At 45.2% G+C, this 19819-nt stretch overlaps 1 protein-coding gene across 1 annotated transcript in view; it reads right to left on the reverse strand.

Annotated features, from left to right (window-relative positions):
- LOC141087859 (uncharacterized) overlaps positions 1-19819 on the reverse strand; it is a 97121-nt gene that overhangs the window by 54550 nt on the left and 22752 nt on the right. Inside the window, exons 5-6 of the mRNA XM_073573684.1 lie at positions 14111-14227; positions 8036-8114 (exon numbers count right to left, since the gene is read on the reverse strand). Coding sequence (XP_073429785.1) covers positions 8036-8114; positions 14111-14227 — 196 coding nt within the window. The remainder of the gene's footprint in view (positions 1-8035; positions 8115-14110; positions 14228-19819) is intronic.

Consider the following 19819-nt stretch of genomic DNA (forward strand, 5'->3'; position numbering starts at 1 on the left):
ACCTGACCCCTCTGATAACTCTAGGTCCCACAGAAATACTCCAAGTGTTAAAGCTGCAGATCAATGTAAAAACTGCCCTTTTGAAGGCGAAGAGGGTGGCGATCAAGAAGATCGGACCCTAAAACAAGCATCTGAACAATTAATGCAAGCCATATCTCTAAAACATCCTTGTTGGGGGGAAAAGAGGAGGTGCATTCGGAAGTGGGGCGTCTTCGGCAGGATATGCAAGCAATGAGGGGAAGCATCACGGAAGTCGAAACCAGAGTATCCAGCATGGAAGATAATCTTGCACTTATGGAAACTAAGCTGTCAAAGGTACCTGGCTCCATAAATGCCTGGAGGCAAAAGGCAGATGACAGAGAACAGAATGCGTCGGAAGAACATCTGAATTATTGGATTACCAGAGCATTTGGAAGGTCAGCGACCGGAGCAATTCTTGGAAGGATGGTTCAGAGACACATTGGGAGGTGAGTTCTCTCCAACTTTTTCCATAGAGGGGGCTCATAGGGTACCTACAAAATCTCTTCCCCCGGGTAGTCCGCCACGACACAATTGCAGAGACAGAGACACTATCCTCCGTATGGCAAGGCAAAAAAGTCCCATTAAATTCAACGCCACAATTTCAATCATGCCTGGCCCATGTGCTGAACCTTGGTGTTCGTTTTCTAATAAGCTATCCAGAGCTGCTGGTTTAAGTACGCCACCTGTGTACACATTTTAGAAAGTCAGCTACAGATTCAGCCGCCCTTGCCATGCTTCAGCAGCAATTGCAGATTCCAGCTCACTGATGTGTGACGTCCCCATGCGTTGGAACGCTACACTGCATGTTAGAAAGGATTTGAGAGCAGAAGTGGGCAGTTGTTGAATACCAGCATCAACAAGGCCATCGTTTTTCAGAATTCACTCCACACATAAGAACTCAGGAGTGGACATGGATGTCAGACATACGTAACATCCTCCAAAACTTTGAGGAGTCCACCAAGATGGTGAGTGGCGATGATGCCATAATTAGCATCACCATCTCGCTTCTCTGCATTCTGAAAAGCTCTCTGCTCACAATGAAAGAGGATGCATTGCAGGCGGAGCAGAAGGACATGGATCAAGGAACCATACAGGATGATTACACACAGCCCAGCCTCATGTCTTCCCAATGTGGATTGGTTGACAATGAGGAAGAGGAGGAAGAACAGGAGCTACTAACATGCGCTATAGACGGGACTACAACCACAACTGTCATACCGTCTGTTTAGTGTGGATGGCCTGAGGGCAGGGAAGAAAAGGAAGAGGAGGACACCTTGGTCAGTTGACCTCTTGGTGAGGACACAAAAGGCTAGCCTGTTACCACTCTGGCACACATAGCTGACTTTATGTTGCACTGCCTTTCCTGTGACCCTCATATTGTCAAAATATTGGGTACCAGTCATTACTGGCTAGTGACACTTTTAGACCCACGCTACAAGGATAACTTTCAATCTCTTGTTCCAGAGGCAGACAGGTGTACCAAAATGGTGCAGTACCATAGGGCCATTGTTGCAGAATTATTAAAAAATTCCCATCTCAAAACGCTGGCAGCAGAGATAACAGTTCGTTGGCCAACCAAGAAGGACAGGCGAGAGAGACACAAGTACACTCCAGCAGAGGCAGGGGAACACTGGCAAAGTTCTGGCACAGTTGTCTAAGACCCTCCAATCGCCCTGGCACTGAGGTGCAGGGAAATCTCACAAGGGATGCAATGTTTTCTAAGATACTGAGGAAATACCTTGCTGACCGTACCAATGTCCTCCGTGATTCCTTTGTGCCTTTTAATTATTGGGTATCAAAGCTGGACACGTGGCATGAGCTGGCTCTCTACGTCTTGGGACGTCCTGGCCTGCCCTGCCGCTAGCGTTTTGCCAGAGCAGGTTTTTAGTGCAGCTGGTGGCATTATCACAGATAAGCGAAAATGCAGACAGGCTGACGCTTCTAAAAATGAAAAGGGATAGACTGGGCCTGCCTTCTCGACACCACCAAATGATGACAGCGAAGCATAAACTCCAAAGTAGTGGGTTTTTTTGGGAGGTGTATTCCCAAACACCTCTTCACAACCAAACATGGGAGTATGCTTCCTGATTTTGGGTATTTGGTGACCTCCTCCTCACCGTCCACCACCACTTGAACACCAGGGTGAACGCATTCAGTCATGCTCCGGTCACTCTATGTTTTGGAAAGGGTATTATGATGCCGGTCACCAAAATACACTGCTCAAAAAAATAAAGGGAACACTCAAATAACACATCCTATATCTGAATGAATGAAATATTCTCATTGAATACTTTGTTCTGTACAAAGCTGAATGTGCTAACAACAAAATCAAACAAAAATCATCAATGGAAATCAAATTTATTAACCTGGATTTGGAGTCACACACAAAATTAAAGTGGAATGTAAGGTCCTTAAAACAAGTCAACATGATGCTCAGTAGTGTGTGTGGCCTCCACGTGCCTGCATGACCTCCCTGTGCCTGTATGACTTCCCTACAATGCCTGGGCATGCTCCTGATGAGGTGGAGGATGGCCTCCTGTGGGATCTCCTCCCAGACCTGGACTAAAGCATCCGCCAACTCCTAGACAGTCTGTGGTGCAACGTGACGTTGGTGGATGGAGCGAGACAATGTCCCAGATGTGCTCAATCAGATTCAGGTCTGGGGAATGCCTTTATCTTGCAGAAACTGCTGACACACTCCAGCCACATATAGTCTGGCATTGTCCTGCATTAGGAGGAACCCAGGGCCAACCGCACCAGCATATGGTCTCACAAGGGTCTGAGGATCTCATCTCGGTACCTAATGGCAGTCAGGCTACCTCTGGCGAGCACAAGGAAGGTTGTGCGGCCCTCCGAACAAATGCCACCCCACACCATTACTGACCCACTGCCAAACTGGTCATGCTGAAGGATGTTGCAGACATCAGATCGCTCTCCACAGCTTCTCCAGACTCTGTCATGTCTGTCAGAGGTGCTCAGTGTGAACCTGCTTTCATCTGTGAAGAGCACAGGGCGCCAGTGGCGAATTTGCCAATCCTGATGTTCTGTGGCAAATGCCAAGTGTCCTGCACGGTGTTGGGCTGTGAGCACAACCCCAATCTGTGGACGCTGGGCACTCAGACCATCCTCATGGAGTCGGTTTCTAACCGTTTGTGCAGACACATGCACATTTGTGGCCTGCTGGAGGTCATTTTGCAGGGCTCTGGCAGTGCTCCTCCTGTTCCTCCTTGCACAAAGGTGCAGGGAGCAGTCCTGCTGCTGGGTTCTTGCCCTTCTATGGTCCCCTCTACGTCTCTTGGTGTACTGGCCTGTCTCCTGGTAGCGCCTCCAGCCTCTGGACTCTACACTGACAGACACAGCAGACCTTCTTGCCACAGCTCACATTGATGTGCCATCCTGGATGAGCTGCACTACCTGAGCCACTTGTGTGGGTTGTAGAGTCCGCCTCATGCTACCACGAGTGTGAAAACACAACCAACATTCAAAAGTGACCAAAACATCAGCCAGAAAGCATTGGTACTGAGATGTGGTCTGTGGTCCCCACCTGTAGAACAAATACTTTATAGAGTGTGTCTTAATTGAGAGTAATTTCCATCCAGTACCTAGGTTCAAATGCTTACTGTTGTGCATATGACTTGGTAGCAGGGCAGGCCTTGCAGTCAATGCATAAGAAAACAGAATGGGAGTACCAAATTAATAATGTGAAGTGGAATTTTCTGGGCCCATCCAGTACCTGGGTTCAAATGTTTACTGTTGTGCATATGACTTGGTAGCATGGCAGGCCTTGCAGTCAATGCATAAGAAAACAAAGGGAGTACAAAATGAACTAGATGTGTATTTCCTGAAGGAAGTACAGATAGTGCTTTGAAATGGAGCCCGGGCTGCCCCTTTATGAGAGACTTGCCTGCTGCCCCTGCAAGACTTTCAACTCAGGATTCGTTTTAACTGTGGGTGCCTCTCAGGGGCCACGTTGGTCTGTGGGGCCCCTCAGGGTCTGATTTCGTCGGTGGGGCCCCTCAGGATCCGATTCGGTGGCCTGGGCTCCTCAGGGCTTGAAATGGTGGACGGGATCCCTCAGGGTCAGATTTTGTGGCCGGGGCCTCTCGGTCCGATATTGTGGGCGGGGCCCCTCAGGGTCCGATTTGGTGGGCGGGGCCCCTCAGGGTCCGATTTGGTGGGCGGGGGCGCACTTTAGCGCACATTCTCTCTCAGGGGAATGCGTCATGTGATGAAGCTAGATTTGCATTTGTGCTGTGGGTTTCGCTTTAAGAGCTGATATTATGTGGCAGAAGCTCTGTCCTGGGGGAGTCATTTGACGTTCGTAGGCGTTGGCATAGTAACTGGGTGTGCCTGCGCATATCAATGAGCTTTACTGCCATTTCAATCGCCTCAGGGCACGTTTTAAGTTTCCCATTCAAATGCATTGAGACAGTGCATTCCAATGACGGGAAAAAAAATTTTCAAACGCAAATTGCGCAAAAACTACAAATCCGATCGACACGAAAAATACTTAGCACACTTCTCATGGACGCTGGCTTTGAAACGACACCTCAACGGAGTCTGTGCGTGTAGCGGTTCGGGCCGCATTAATTGCGGAAATCAACTGAATAATAATAATAAGAAAAAGAATAAGTTAGCAGCGTTCGGATTACAAGATAGTGGTTTTTTCAAACCACTATAATAATGTGAAGTGGATTTTCCTGGGCCCATCCAGCACCTGGGTTCAAAGGCGTATTGGGGTGCATGACTTGGTAGCAAGGCAGGCCTTCTTGCATTCAATGCAACATTTATGGAAGCCCTCCTGGACATCTCGTAAAAGGGGTATTTGGGATGCGTTGTAATTCTTGGCAGCCCATCCTCTCACTGCATAGGCAATAACAATTTAGGAGACCCACTGTTTAATAATGGCCCTTTAATTAGATTGATGCCGCCTTGTGCCCCAGTAAAAATAGGCTCTGTGACTTTAAGAGTTCCTCCTTCATAAATGAAGCAAGATGTGTCTGTTTATGTGTCACACACCACATGGCCAGTTACATAGCCCAAGTGGTAGAGGAACATTTTGGTCGGGGTTAATTATTTTGCCTTATATACAAGTCATTAACCTGGAAGGCTTTACCTTAACATATTTCCCAGCAAAATCTGTTTTGGTATGTTTTTTGGTGCACCGGTAAAAATAGCATAAAACGCCGACAACATTGTTTAACCCCTTCATGACCCAGCCTATTTTGACCTTAATAACCTGGCCATTATTTGCAATTCTGACCAGTGTCCCTTTATGAGGTAATAACTCTGGAACGCTTCAACGCATCCTAGCGATTCTAAGATTGTTTTTTTGTGACATATTGGGCTTCATATCACTGGTAAATTTAGGTCGATAATTTTTGTGTTTATTTGTGAAAAAAAATCAGAAATTTGGCGAAAAATTCGCAGTTTTCAAATTTTGAATTTTTATTCTGTTAAACGAGAGAGTTATGTGACACAAAATAGTTACTAAATAACATTTCCCACATGTCTACTTTACATCAGCACAATTTTGGAAACAATTTTTTTTTTTTTGTTAGGAAGTTATAAGGGTTAAAAGTTGACCAGCGATTTCTCATTTTTACAAAATTTACAAAACCATTTTCTTTTAGGGACCACCTCACATTTGAAGTCACTTTGAGGGGTCTATATGGCAGAAAATACCCAAAAGTGACACCATTCTAGAAACTGCACCCCTCAAGATACTCAAAACTACTTTCTAGAACATTATTAACCGTTCAGGTGCTTCACAGGAACTAAAGCAACGTGGAAGGAAAAAATGGACATTTTAATTTTTCCAACACAAATTTTCTTTTAGCATCATTTTTTTCATATTCACATGAGTAACAGGATAAAATGGATCCCAAAATTTGTTGGGCAATTTCTCCTGAGTACACCGATACCTCATATGTGGTCATAAACCACTGTTTGGGCGCACGGCAGGGCTCAGAAGGGAAAGAGCGCCATTTGACTTTTTGAATGGAAAATATGCAGGAATATTTAGCGCTTGCCTTGTCGCATTTGGAGAGTCGCTGTGTGTCTAAACACTGGAGCTTCCCCACAAGTGACCCCATTTTGGAAACTAGACGCCCAAGGAACTTATCTAGATGCATAGTGATCACTTTGAACCCCCAGGTGCTTCACAAATTGATCCGTAAAAAAAAAAAAAAGGTACTTTTTTTCACAAAAATTATCTTTTAGCCTCAGTTTTTTCATTTTCACATGGGCAACAGGATAAAATGGATCCTAAAATTTGTTGGGCAATTTCTCCTGAGCACACCAATACCTCATATGTGGTCATAAACCACTGTTTGGGCGCACGGCAGGGCCCGGAAAGGAAGGAGCGCCATTTAACTTTTTGAACGCAAAATTGGCTGGAATCAATGGTGGCACCATGTCGCGTTTGGAGACACCCTGGTGCGCCTAAACAGTGGAAGCCCCTCAATTCTAACTCCAACCCTAACCACAACCCTAACCAACACATTCCTAACCCTAACCCCAACTCTAGCCATAACCCTAACCCAAACACATCTCTAACCCTAATTCCAACGCTAACCACAAGCCTAACCCTAATCCCAACCCCAACACACCCCGAACCCTAATCTTAACCCTAATTCCAAACCTAACCCTTATTCCACCCTAACCGCAACCCTAACCCTAATTCCACCCTGACCCTAATTGCAACCCTAATTCCACCCTAACCCTAATTGCAACCCAAACTCCACCCTAACCCTAATTCCAACCCTAAGACTAATTTCAAACCTAAGACTAATTCCAATCCTACCCCTAATTCTAAAGCTAACTCTAACCCTAATGGAAAAATAAAAGTATTTTCTTTATTTTATTAGTTGTGCCTACCTATGGGGGGTGATAATCAGGGGGGGGGGTTTGATTTACTTTTTATCTCATTTTGATCAATGTGAGATTGATCAAAATGAAAGAATGGAATCTGCAGCCGGCAGATTTGGGCGGGCGCACTGCGCATGCGTCCGCCATTTTCCAAGATGGCGGTGCCCATGATCCAGACCCGCGGGACACCAGGAGCGACAGGGGGACTCAGAAGGTACCAGGGAGGTGGGTGAGGGGGGGGGATCGGAAGCTGGCGGGGAGCAGAGGGAATGGGAGGAGAGGCAGATGATGACAGCGGCGGCAGATCGCCGATGTCATTCAGTGGCGGGGGGGGGGGGGCGATCGGATCGGTGTCTCCAGCCATGTCTGATGCTACTGCAGCATCGGCCATGGCTGGATTGTAATATTTCATCAATTTTCATTGATGAAATATCACTATCGCTGATTGGCTGTTAAAAGTGAAACAGCCAATCAGAGCGATTGTAGCCACGAGGGGGAAAAGCCACGCCCCCTGTGGTGAATTACAAAGCCCCCTGTATCTGCGGGTCATGTGACCTTTCAGTGAGGGGGGCTTTGAAGTCATGACACAGGGTATGTGTCATGGGTCGGATTGGCACAGACTTTCATGACGCTTATGCTGTGTCACAGGTCGGGAAGGGGTTAAAGCTGTGAACTAGGAGTCAGGAATATGCTTCCAGGGGCGATCCCCATGATGTCCCCGTGTCATTTGAGCAGTGTTTCCATCACTTTCAGACGTTTTTAGACCTTAAAAGGATCCCCGGGGGGATAGCGGTAAAAATGATTGGGTCTCCCATAGACTTACATTGGGCTCCTTGTTCTGTCCGAGTACCCAAGAGTTCCAATTTGCTGGACACAAGCAACGAGCATTTTAGTGCTCGCCCATCACTAATTTTGATCCGTGTACCAATGACTTTTCAAGCTAAAAATCGGATTGCAGTAAAAAGGACAACAATTTAGGACATTCCTGTCCACATTTAAATTAACTAATTTTGAATTGAATCATTTAATTTCCATTTTATTTATCTATAAATGGATCCAAAAATGGAAATAAAACTGGATATGTGAATGATGTCTTACAGTACAATGAACGGATACCAGAATGATAGCTGTATTTAGAGCTTACCTCTTCGGTTTCGTTGATTCATCCTTCCCGGATCTCAATTTACCCTTTCCAGCACTCCTTGGCGGAGTTTTGTGCGTTCCTAAAATATATACCAAAACTGATTATTATTCTCATTAACATACCAGATTTACACATCATCAGAGTAGCATTCTCCACCTCTCACAATGGAAGAAACACAATCTATTACACACTATATGGACAAAACTATTGGGATACATACACATTACTCCCAGAGGAGAATTTAAGACATCCCTTTTTAAATCCAGGATCATTAACTCTTTGGTCCCAAAGCCTGTTTTAGCCTTCATAGCCAGGCCAAATTTTACAATACTATTCACTGTCACTTTATGTGGTCATAACTCTGGAACGTATCCCAGTGATTCTGAGACTATTATTCGTGATACATTGTACTTCACGATAGTGGTAAAACTTGTTCGATATAACTTTATAGTAATAAATATAATGTTTATTTCTAAAAATATCTGAAATTTGGCGAAACTTTTGAAAATTTCACAATTTTCAAACTTTTAATCTTCATTCCAGAGAGTTATGTCACACAAAATAGTTTAGAAATAACATTTCCTACATGCCAAAATTTGCTGCGCAATTTTTCCAAAGTACGCAGGTACCCCATATTTGTTGAAAAACGACTGCTTTGGCGCATGGTAAGGCTGGAAAGAAAAACAGCAGAAACCCCCACAGGTGATCTTTGTAGTATAAACTTCTCTCAAGCAATTCATCTAGGGGAGCAGTGAGGATTTTTATCCCTCAGCCGATTCACAAACTTGTATAAGGCTATGTGCACATGTTGCGGAATTCCCGCGGAAATTTCAGCGGGAATTCCATTCCTCGGGAAAACTGCATTTTAAATTTCCGCGAATTTCCCGCAGAAAAACTAGCGATTTGCAAGTATAATTAGCTTGCAGAATGCTAGCATTTTCCAAGCAATCTGTAGTATCGCTTGCAAAAATGATTGACAGGTTGGTCACACTGGTCAAACATAGTGTTTGACGAGTGTGACAAACTTTTTACTATTGAGGCTGCCTATGCGGCATCAGTAGTAAAAAGATCTAATGTTAAAAATAATGAAAAAAAATCAAAAATCGTGTTTTCTCACCTTCCGGCGTCCCACACAGCGTTCCCGATCATCGCGATGCTCCCGGCAGGTCCCGTTTCCAGTGATGCCTTGCGACAATGACCTTAGCCTGCTGACGCTGCGCGGGACATCGGAAGGTGAGAATTTGACGATTTTTTTTTTATTTTAATTCTATTTTTTACAGGGATATGGTACCCAGAGCCCAGAGGAGAATCTCCTCTCCTCCGGACCGTGGGTACCATCCGCAAATGTTCTGCTAAGGCTAAGTGCACACGTACTTTTTTGCCCTGCGGATTTTTCCACGCAGAATTGAAGAAATCCGCAGGTCAAATGACCTGCATTTTTCCTGCGGATTTCTTCCTTTTTAGTGCGCTTTTCTTGCCGTTTTCCCCTGCGGATTTGGAGAATGGAGCAGGTGGAAAACCGCACTAAAGAAGTGACATGCTGCATATTTTGAACGGCAAGAAAACCGCGCGGAAAAAAACGCAGCGTCTGCACAGCGGGTTTTTTTTTTCAATTGATTTACATGCTACTGTACATCACAATGCGGATATGCAGCGTTTCTGCGTGGTAAAATCCGCTGCGGATCCGCTGGAAATCTGCATCGTGTGCACATGGCCTTACTTTTCGCATGGTGGGCACAGCCACATGCGGAAAGTAAGCAGAACAATGCATTCCTGTGTGTGCGGATTTTCGGGATTTTCCCGCGATTTCGCACAAAGAATGAGCATGCTGTGTATTTTTCTGCGATGCAATTCCGCTGCGGAAGAATCCGAAGCATTAGCACAGCATGTGCGGAATGCCACAGAAATACATGGGATGCTTTTTTTTGCGTTTTCGCGGCAAAATTGCGCATTTAAAATCACCACGAAAGCGCAAAAAAAAACGCTACATGTGAATACAGCCTAAGGTCGGTTTCACATTAGCGCTTTTTCAGCGCGCGCACGGCCGGGGGTAGCTCCGCCCCCGAGCCGGCTCTCTGCCCGGCGTGCCCGCCCCTTGCTTGTAGCGCCGCCTACTAGCGGACAGCGGCGCCTGCGATCGGCGCACCCTATCTTTAGCATAGGGTGCGCAGATCGTGCGCAGGCCGTGCGCTAGTTGCGCTTTGACCTGCGCTGCGCACTTTTGACGGTGCGCCGTGCGCGCCAAAATCCGAAAAGTTTGATTTTGGCGCGCACGGCGCACCGTCAAAAGTGCGCAGCACAGGTCAAAGCGCAACTAGCGCACGGCCTGCGCACGATCTGCGCACCCTATGCTAAAGATAGGGTGCGCCGATCGCAGGCGCCGCTGTCCGCTAGTAGGCGGCGCTACAAGCAAGGGGCGGGCACGCCGGGCAGAGAGCCGGCTCGGGGGCGGAGCTACCCCCGGCCGTGCGCGCGCTGAAAAAGCGCTAATGTGAAACCGGCCTTAAATGGAGATGACTACTTAAAATATTACTATTTTTTACACTAAAATGTTGCTTTCACACCAAGTTTGCAATTTTCACAAGGGGTAAAAGGAGAAAACCAACAGAACAATTTGTTATGCGATTTCTCCTGAGTACATCAATACCCCGTAAGTGATCAATAACTACTTTGACGCACAGTGCAAAGCTCCAAAGGGAAGGAGCGCCATAATACAGTGCAGATTTTGCTGCATCGGTTTGGGGGGGCCATGTCACATTGGCAGGGCCTCTCGGGTGCCAGAACAGCAGAAACTCCTGTATTTCACCGCGTTTTACAAAACACACCTCTCAATGAATTCATCTAGGGGTGCAGTGATCACATTAACACCACGGGGGGGGGGGGGGTCCACAGAATTTTATACTATTGGGTAGTGAAGAAATTTTTACCACAAAAAAAAAAAAAATGATTTAGCCCCAGCGTTTGCATTTTCACACTGGGAAATGGGTAAAATTTCTGCCAAAATGGATCACACAACTTCTGCTGAATGTGGCAATACCCTATAAGTGGCTGTACAGAACTGTTTAGCCACACAGCGAGGCTTGGGAGGGACAGAACCATATTTGACTCTTGGAGAACAAATTATTCTAGAATAGTTTCCGGACTCCAAATACAGAGATCCTAAATGCCACAAGAGCTGAACTCCCCCCCCCCCCCCTCAAGTGACCCCATTTTGGAAATTACACCCCTTTGGGATTTCATCTACAGGTGTAGTGACGATTTTAACTCCATAAGTGTTTTCACTAAACAAGCAGCAGTGGATGTTGCTGACTGAAAATTGCAAACTGCCATTATAGTGACCAGTATGTTGTAGTGCCCAGCCCATGCTTCTGGAAACATGCACCCGTAAATTAGGCAGCCTCTCATCGGTATAGAAATGCCAAACATGTGGACGCTAAATGTGGATTAAACACACTGGGGCTCAGAATAGAGGGAGGCATTTGGATTTGGGAGCACAGAATTTGCTGAATTTCTTCTAGGGTGGTGAGGAGACAGAGCCTTTTGAGCTACCAGTAACGTGGAAGCCCTCTATATTTCCGTTAACAGATGACATCTGAGTGGGGACTTACTTTTTTTGTGTATTGAGTTGAAGCTTTCATTGGGAATATTTTACATAACGTTCGGAATCACATTTATCTGGCGCTCTACGCTGAGCATTTTACTTTGGGGTTTCCATCTAAATTTCAGCATGACCAGATTTTCCCCAAGAGATCCATTCACTATAATGAGGCAGCAGAGCTACTCTAGACTCCGTCTGACCTCTGTTCTGAGGTTTCCTTCTTTTCAGAGGTGCAAAAAATTGATACTTATGTAGGACTAAAGATGGACACTGCCAGATCACAGGTCAGACGCTGTCCAGAGTGCCTCCGTCTGCTTCATTATAAGGAATCTTCCACTGTGGATTCTATCTGAATCACGTATTTCAGAAAGTTACACGATAACCCCGGTGTAAGGGCTCAGCACAGATCATGGGATAAATGGGAGCTGAGCCATGTGATGGCTTGCTTTTTGTGGGATGAATTGATCTTTTTATTGGTACCATTTTCTGGCACATTTCATCGCTTTCTATTCCGATTTTTGGGAGGCAGAATGAACAAACACCAGCAATTCAGAAATTGCTTTTTGGGTTATTTTTTTTTAGTGCTATTCAGCTTGTGGTAAAATTGATAAGAAAGCTTTATTCTTCGGGTCAGTATGATTAAAGAGATACCCAATTTATATAGTTATTTTATGCTTTGCCACTTTTAAGTAACTAAAACTTTTTTATAGAAAAAAAATATTTTGCATCACTTTATTCTGACAGTTATAACATTTTCATTTTTCCACTGTTGGAGATGTATGGTGGCTTGATTTTTGAAGGACAAGATTACGTTTTCATCGCTACTAGTGTTATTTCGATTTGACTTTTTGATTGCGTTTTATTGCACTGTTTGTTTGGCGATATGATGAAAAGGCAAAGGTTCTCGGAAATTGGCATTGCTCTGATAAAGAAGTTTAATAATTCAATGAGAGATGAACAACAGAAACAGTTCTTGTTAAAAGTTGTCAAGTATTATAGAAAAATCGTCACCAAGCGAACAAAAGGAGTTGCATCTTTAACAGCACATTAGTGTAAATCATTTAATACGTATGATACTGCCTATCAATGTTACTCTTTATAGTCAGTATTAATCTAAGTTTTTAATTTCTAATAAAAAATACTTAACATTGCAAATCTTTTTTTTGCATACTTTTATTAAACTGATAAAAGTGTGCAACCTCTAAATATTGTTCGATTGCCTTGAAATTTGGCATATACTGTATATACTCGTGTATAAGCCGACAAGAGTATAAGCCGACCCCCCCTAATTTTGCCACAAAAAACTGGGAAAACTTATTGACTCGAGTATAAGCCTAGGGTGGGAAATGCTCCATAGATTATTCCCCCATATGGTGTCTCCAGAAGCTCCATAGATTATTCCCCCATATGCTGCCCCCATAAGAAGCTCCATAGATTGTTCCCCCATATGCTGACCCTATAAGAAGCTCCTTAGATTATTCCATGTGCTGCCGCTGCTGCATGTAAAAATAAAAAAATGACATTCACCTCTCCGTCGCTGGGTGTCAGATACTCACCTGTCCTGCGTCCATGGCTGCTCACCGCTATCTGTCACGTCATCGGTCAGTGACGTTCAGACCGCAGGGGTCGCGGCGCGCACTAATCACGTCACCGCGCCCTCTGCTGTCTGAAGTCACTGACCAATGACAGACAGCAGCAAGCAGCCATGGACGCAGGACAGGTGAGTATCGCTATATTTACCCGTCCTGGCGCTCTCTCTTCATGCGTTCAGCTGTCAAGTGATACCGCTCATTAAAACTTATGAATATGCACATATTCATGAGTTTTAATGAGCGGTACCACGTGACCGCTGAAGGCAGGAAGAGAGAGCGCGGAGAAGCTGGGGGCTCAAGAGACAGCGTCAGGACGGGTAAGTATGACCTGACACCCCCGCCCCCCCCTCCGACCCCCGGTGTATATGACTTGAATATAAGCTGAGAGGGAGACTTTCAGCACCAAAAAATGGGCTGAAAATCTCGGCTTATATTCGAGTATATACGGTACTTTATACATTAGTGAAACTCGGGGAGTAAGCAAAGTCTGCAAAAATTTGACATTTTAATTTTTACCATACAAAATGAAACAACCTACCCTTCAGTCAACACCGTAAAAAAAGAAAAAAATAGAAAATCAGGCAAAAAAAACTATGCTTCATCATACCACTGAACAAAAAGTGCAATAAAACGAGATCAAACAAAAAGAAATGTAAATAAAAATGGTCCCACAAAAACAAGCTGCCATAAAGCTCCGTCAGCAGAAAGATTAAAAAGTTATAGCTCTGGGGGCGTGGCCTGGGCAGCTGCACGGACAGACGTGAGTCGTTTGATTTCCCTCCCCAAGGCCACAAAAAACTATTAAAACAGGGGTTCTTGCACGTAAAACCCCCTGAAACAACTTCCCACTGGAGCCCTAAAGGAGGCAGAATGCAGTAGACCTACCGGGGTTGCGGAGCTCTGGTGACAGGGGAGCGGCAGTCGAGGTGGATGCATGACTGGCCAGTACCGGCTCCCTCCCACGCTCCAAGGTTGCAGAGACAAATGACTTCTCCAGCGGACCTGGTCGAGAAAGATATGAGATAAATACATTAGATAAATATATATATACTAGATTATGGCCCGATGCTATCGCATCGGGAGGATGCAATAGCATCACACCTCTTGCCATGTTAACCCTCAACACACACACTCCTCTCACCTTTCATCATCTCCACTCACGTCCACTCACTCTTTCACTCCACATACGACCCCTTCTCTCACTCCGTCTCTCATATTCACGCCGTCATCGCCGCTGCTCCACGATCCCCGACATTTTCTTCCGCCGGCGCCATCCTGGATCCAGACGTCGTCCACGCCGGCGACATGTTCTTGCGGCGACGCCATCTTGAGTATGGCGGGATCTCGCCGATCCAAAATCGCGTCGCCGCAAGAACATGTCGCCGGCGTGGATGCCGTCGGGATCTATAATGGCGTCGGCGAAATCTCAGTCAAACATGGTGGAGGTTCCCTGATGTTTTGGGGTTGCTTCGCTGCCTCCGGCACTGGACTGCTTGACCGTGTGCATGGCATTTAGAAGTCTGAAGGCTACCAACAAATTTTGCAGCATAATGTAGGGCCCAATGTGAGAAAGCTGGGTCTCCCTCAGAGGTCATTGGTCTTCCAGCAGGACAATGACCCAAAACACACTTCAAAAAGCACTAGAAAATGGTTTGAGAGAAAGCACTGGAGACTTCTAAGGTGGCCAGCAATGAGTCCAGACCTGAATCCCATAGAACACCTGTGGAGAGATCTAAAAATGGCAGTTTGGCGAAGGCACCCTTCTAATATCAGGGACCTGGAGCAGTTTGCCAAAGAAGAATGGTCTAAAATTCCAACAGAGCATTGTAAGAAACTCATTGATGGTTACCGGAAGCGGTTGGTCGCAGTTATTTTGGCTAAGGGTTGTGCAACCAAGTATTAGGCTGAGGGTGCCAATACTTTTGTCTGGCCCATTTTTGGAGTTTTGTGTGAAATGACCAATGTTTTGCTTTTTGCTTCATTCTCTTTTGTGTTTTTTCATTTAAGACAAATTAAATGAAGATAATAATACCAAAGAATTTGTGATTGCAATCATTTTCAGGAAGAAACTGAGTATTTGACAAAATTGCAGGGGTGTCAATACTTTTGGCCACTACTGTATATATATATATATATATACATATATATATTAGCTGAAGAGCCCGGCGCTGCCCAGGCATAATAACTAACTGTGGTTAGTTATAACAAATTATAATTATCCTCCATCCCATAGTCCTGTGCCCATATACTCATCATACATATCCACCATCCCACAGGCCCGTGCCCATATACCCATCATACATATCCTCCATCCCATAGTCGAGTGCCCACATACCCATCACACATCCTCCATCCCATAGTCCCATGCCCATATACCCATCATACATATTCGCCATCCCTTAGTCGAGTGCCCATATACCCATCACACATCCTTCATCTCATAGTCCCATGCCCATATACCAATCATACATATCCTCCATCCCATAGTCCCGTGCCCATATACCCATCATACATATTCGCCATCCCAAAGTCCCGTGCCCATATACCTGTCATACATATCCTCCATCCCATAGTCCAGTGCCCATATACCCATCACACATGCTCCATCCCATAGTCCCGTGCCCATATACCCATCATACATATCCTCCATCCCATAGTCCAGTGCCCATATACTCATCACACATCCTCCATCCCATAGTCCCATGCCCATATACCCATCATACATATCCTCCATCCCATAGTCCAGTGCCCATATACCCATCACACATCCTCCATCCCATAGTCCCGTGGCCATATACCAGTCATACATATCCTCCATCCCATAGTCCAGTGCCCATATACCCTTCACACATCCTCTATCCCATAGTCAGCCATTATGACATCATAATGAACGGCAGGGCTTGATAGGCACACACTGTTTCCCCATTAAGTAGATAGGGGCATTATGACATCATAATGAGGGGCGGGGCTTGACACGCACACACTTTTTCCTTAGTATGTAGACGGGCAAAATTGTTTGGTGAATTGGAACGCGCGGGGTTAAAATTTCGCCTCACAACATACCTTAGGACGCTATCGGGGTCCAGACGTGTGACTGTGCCAAATTTTGTGGATGTAGCTGCGACAGTGCGGATGCCTATCCCGGACATACACACACACATACATACATACACACTTTGAGCATTATATATTAGACATATCTAGTATATAAAGCTCAAAGTGTGTATGTGTGTGTGTGTGTGTGTGTGTGTCCGGTATAGGCATCCGCACCGTCGCAGCTACAGCCACAAAATTTGGCACAGTCACACGTCTGGACCCCGAGAGCGTCCTAAGCTATGTTGTGAGGCGAAATTTTAACCCTGCGCGTTCCAATTCACCAAACAATTTTGCCCCTATCTACATACTGGGGAAAAAGTGTGAGCGCGTCAAGCCCCGCCCCTCATGATGTCATAATGCCCCTATCTACATAATGGGGAAACAGTGTGTGCCTATCAAGCCCCGCCCCTCATTATGATGTCACAATGGTTGCCATGGCGACGCTGTCATCAAGCCCCACCGCTCATTATGATGTCATAATGGTTGACTGTGGGATGGACGATATGTATGATGGGTATATGGGCATGGGACTATGAGATGAAGGATGTGTGATGGGTATATTGTATATGGGCACTCGACTATGGGATGGCAAATATGTATGATGGGTATATGGGCATGGGACTATGGGATGGAGGATGTGTGATGGGTATATGGGCACACGACTATGGGATGGAGGATATGTATGATGGGTATATGGGCACGGGACTATGGGAAGGAGAATAATTATAATTTGTTATAACTAACCACAGTTAGTTACTATGCCCGGGCAGTCCCGGGCTCTTCAGCTAGTATACATACAGTATAAAGATCGACAGATAGTTAGTTCTATAGATGGATAGATATATCTATAGATAGGTAATCTATATATAGATGGATAGATATCTATCTATAGATAAATACTAAGCCTTATGTTTAGTAATAAACATAAAATGGTACATAAAGAGTTAAATAAAGACAAACACAAAATCTGCGCAATATCTGGCTAATTTAAAAAAAAAAAAAAAAAAAATGGTGTGGGCTCCCGCGCAATTTTCTCCGCCAGAGAGGGAAAGCCAGCGAGTGGGGGCCGATGTTTATAGCCTGTGAAGCGGCTATATTTAGCCTTTGCTGGCTATTAAAATAGGGGGGCTCCCAAAAAAAAAAAAAATGATGTGGGGTCCCCCTATAGTTAGCAGCCAGAAAGGCTATGCAGACAGCTGCGGGCTAATATTCATAGCCTAGGAAGGGGCCATAGATATTAGCCCCCACGCCTGGCTACCAACACCAGCTGTTATACGCAACAGAAATGGCGCATCTCTAAGATGCACCAATTTTGGCACTTAGCCTCTTTCTTCCCACTGCGCTGTAGTGGTGGCATATGGGGTAATAAGGGGTGGATGTCACCTTTGTATTGTAAGGTGACATCAGCCCGGTTAGTAATAGAGAGGCGACAATAAGACACCGATCCATTACTAATCCTATAGTTGTTATATGGTAAATTAACACAGCCAGAATAAAGTATTTTAATGAAATAAAACGGTTTTCCATTTTTATTTTATGCCTAATTCCTGCGACACCTCGATCCCCTGTAATAAAAAAAATAAAGTCAACCGGACACTGCCTGTTCCGACGTAATCCTTGCAATAACTAGTGTCCCACGACGATCTCCTCTATAGAGTTGTCACTTCAGGAGATGTGACCGCTCTATTGGGCCTCCAGTGACACACTGAAAGGAAACAATGGCTCCTGCAGTGTTATCACTAAGGGGTCAATGGAGTTCATCCTCTCACTTGACGGCAATGCGGCTTCAGAATTTTCTCACGCAGCGGGGCCACAAGTGACTGGATGAACTCCTGTGACCTGACGGCGGAATGGTACACTGTAGACGGATACCTTCCTCATTGTAGCATCGGAGGCCCCTGGAGAGCGGACACATCTCCTGATGTGACAGTTCTCCACGGGAGATCGTCGTGGGACACTCATTATATGGATTACGTCGCAACAGGGAGTATACGGTTGACGTTATAATTATTTTATTTATTTATTTTTTTTTACAGAGGATCAAGGGGTTTGTGGGTAGCAGTATGGTGAATATGTATGTATTTTGTTTTTATTTTTACTATTTCAACACAGTAGCCGCATGATGGGACTACTTACTGTCCCATCATCGGCTACTGATGTCACTGTAGCAGGCATAGCAGGATAGGGCTAGTAGTCTCATCGTACGATGCCTGACTACACACAGACCCACACAGCCGCGCACATACCTGCCGACCCCCGCAGACACAAGCAAACACAAATAGATACACACAGACCACCGCACTCAGACACGCACAGTCTCTGAACACACACTTCCCTTCTCCCTATCTGCAGCGTTTCTTGCACGCAAATCCTCAGATCTTTTTTAAACCTGCGGATTTGACTTACTCAATGCAAGTCAATGGGTGCAGAAATGCTGCAGATCAGCAAAAAGAATTGACATGTTGTGGAAAAAAATGCTGCAAATCCGAGCATATTTTTCCGCAGCATGTGCACACCAAACCTTAAATTCCCATAGTCTATCATTGGTTGCGCACTACACTGCGGATTTGATGCAATTCTGTGCATCCAAAAATGCTGCGGTTTCTCGTGCAAGTCTCTGGCATGAAAACCTGGGACTGCCGCGGGCTCTCGGAACGGAGCGAGCGGCTAAATGTATTTCTATGCAGCCGAACGACACCCCTGCAATTTTGTCAGATAATACTCAGTTTCTTCCTGAAAATGATTTTAATCACAAATTCTTTGGTATTATTATCTTCATTTAATTTGTCTTAAATGAAAAAACACAAAAGAGAATGAAGCAAAAAGCAAATTATTGATCATTTCACACAAAACTCCAAAAATGGGCCAGACAAAAGTATTGGCACCCTCAGCCTAATACTTGGTTGCACAACCTTTAGTCAAAATAACTGCGACCAATCGGTTCCGGTAACCATCAATGAGTTTCTTACAATGCTCTGCTGGAATTTTAGACCATTCTTCTTTGGCAAACTGCTCCAGGTCCCTGATATTTGAAGGGTGCCTTCTCCAAACTGGCATTTTTAGATCTCTCCACAGGTGTTCTATGGGATCCAGGTCTGGACTCATTACTGGCCACCTTACAAATCTCCAGTGCTTTCTCTCAAACCATTTTCTAGTGCTTTTTGAAGTGTGTTTTGAGTCATTGTCCGGCTGGAAGACCCATGACCTCTGAGGGAGACCCAGCTTTCTCACACTGGGCCCTACATTATGCTGCAAAATTTGTTGGTAGTCTTCAGACTTCATAATGCCATGCACACGGTCAAGCAGTCCACTGCCAGAGGCAGCAAAGCAACCCCAAAACTTAAGGGAACCTCCGCCATGTTTGACTGTAGGGACCGTGTTTTTTTCTTTGAATGCCTCTTTTTCTCCCCTGTAAACTCTATGTTGATGCCTTTGCCCAAAAAGCTCTACTTTTGTCTCATCTGACCAGAGAACATTCTTCCAAAACGTTTTAGGCTT

This window comes from Dendrobates tinctorius, unplaced genomic scaffold (genome assembly GCF_039654945.1).
Source record: "Dendrobates tinctorius isolate UK_male_01 unplaced genomic scaffold, ASM3965494v1 ptg000036l, whole genome shotgun sequence".
NCBI lineage: Eukaryota > Metazoa > Chordata > Amphibia > Anura > Dendrobatidae > Dendrobates > Dendrobates tinctorius.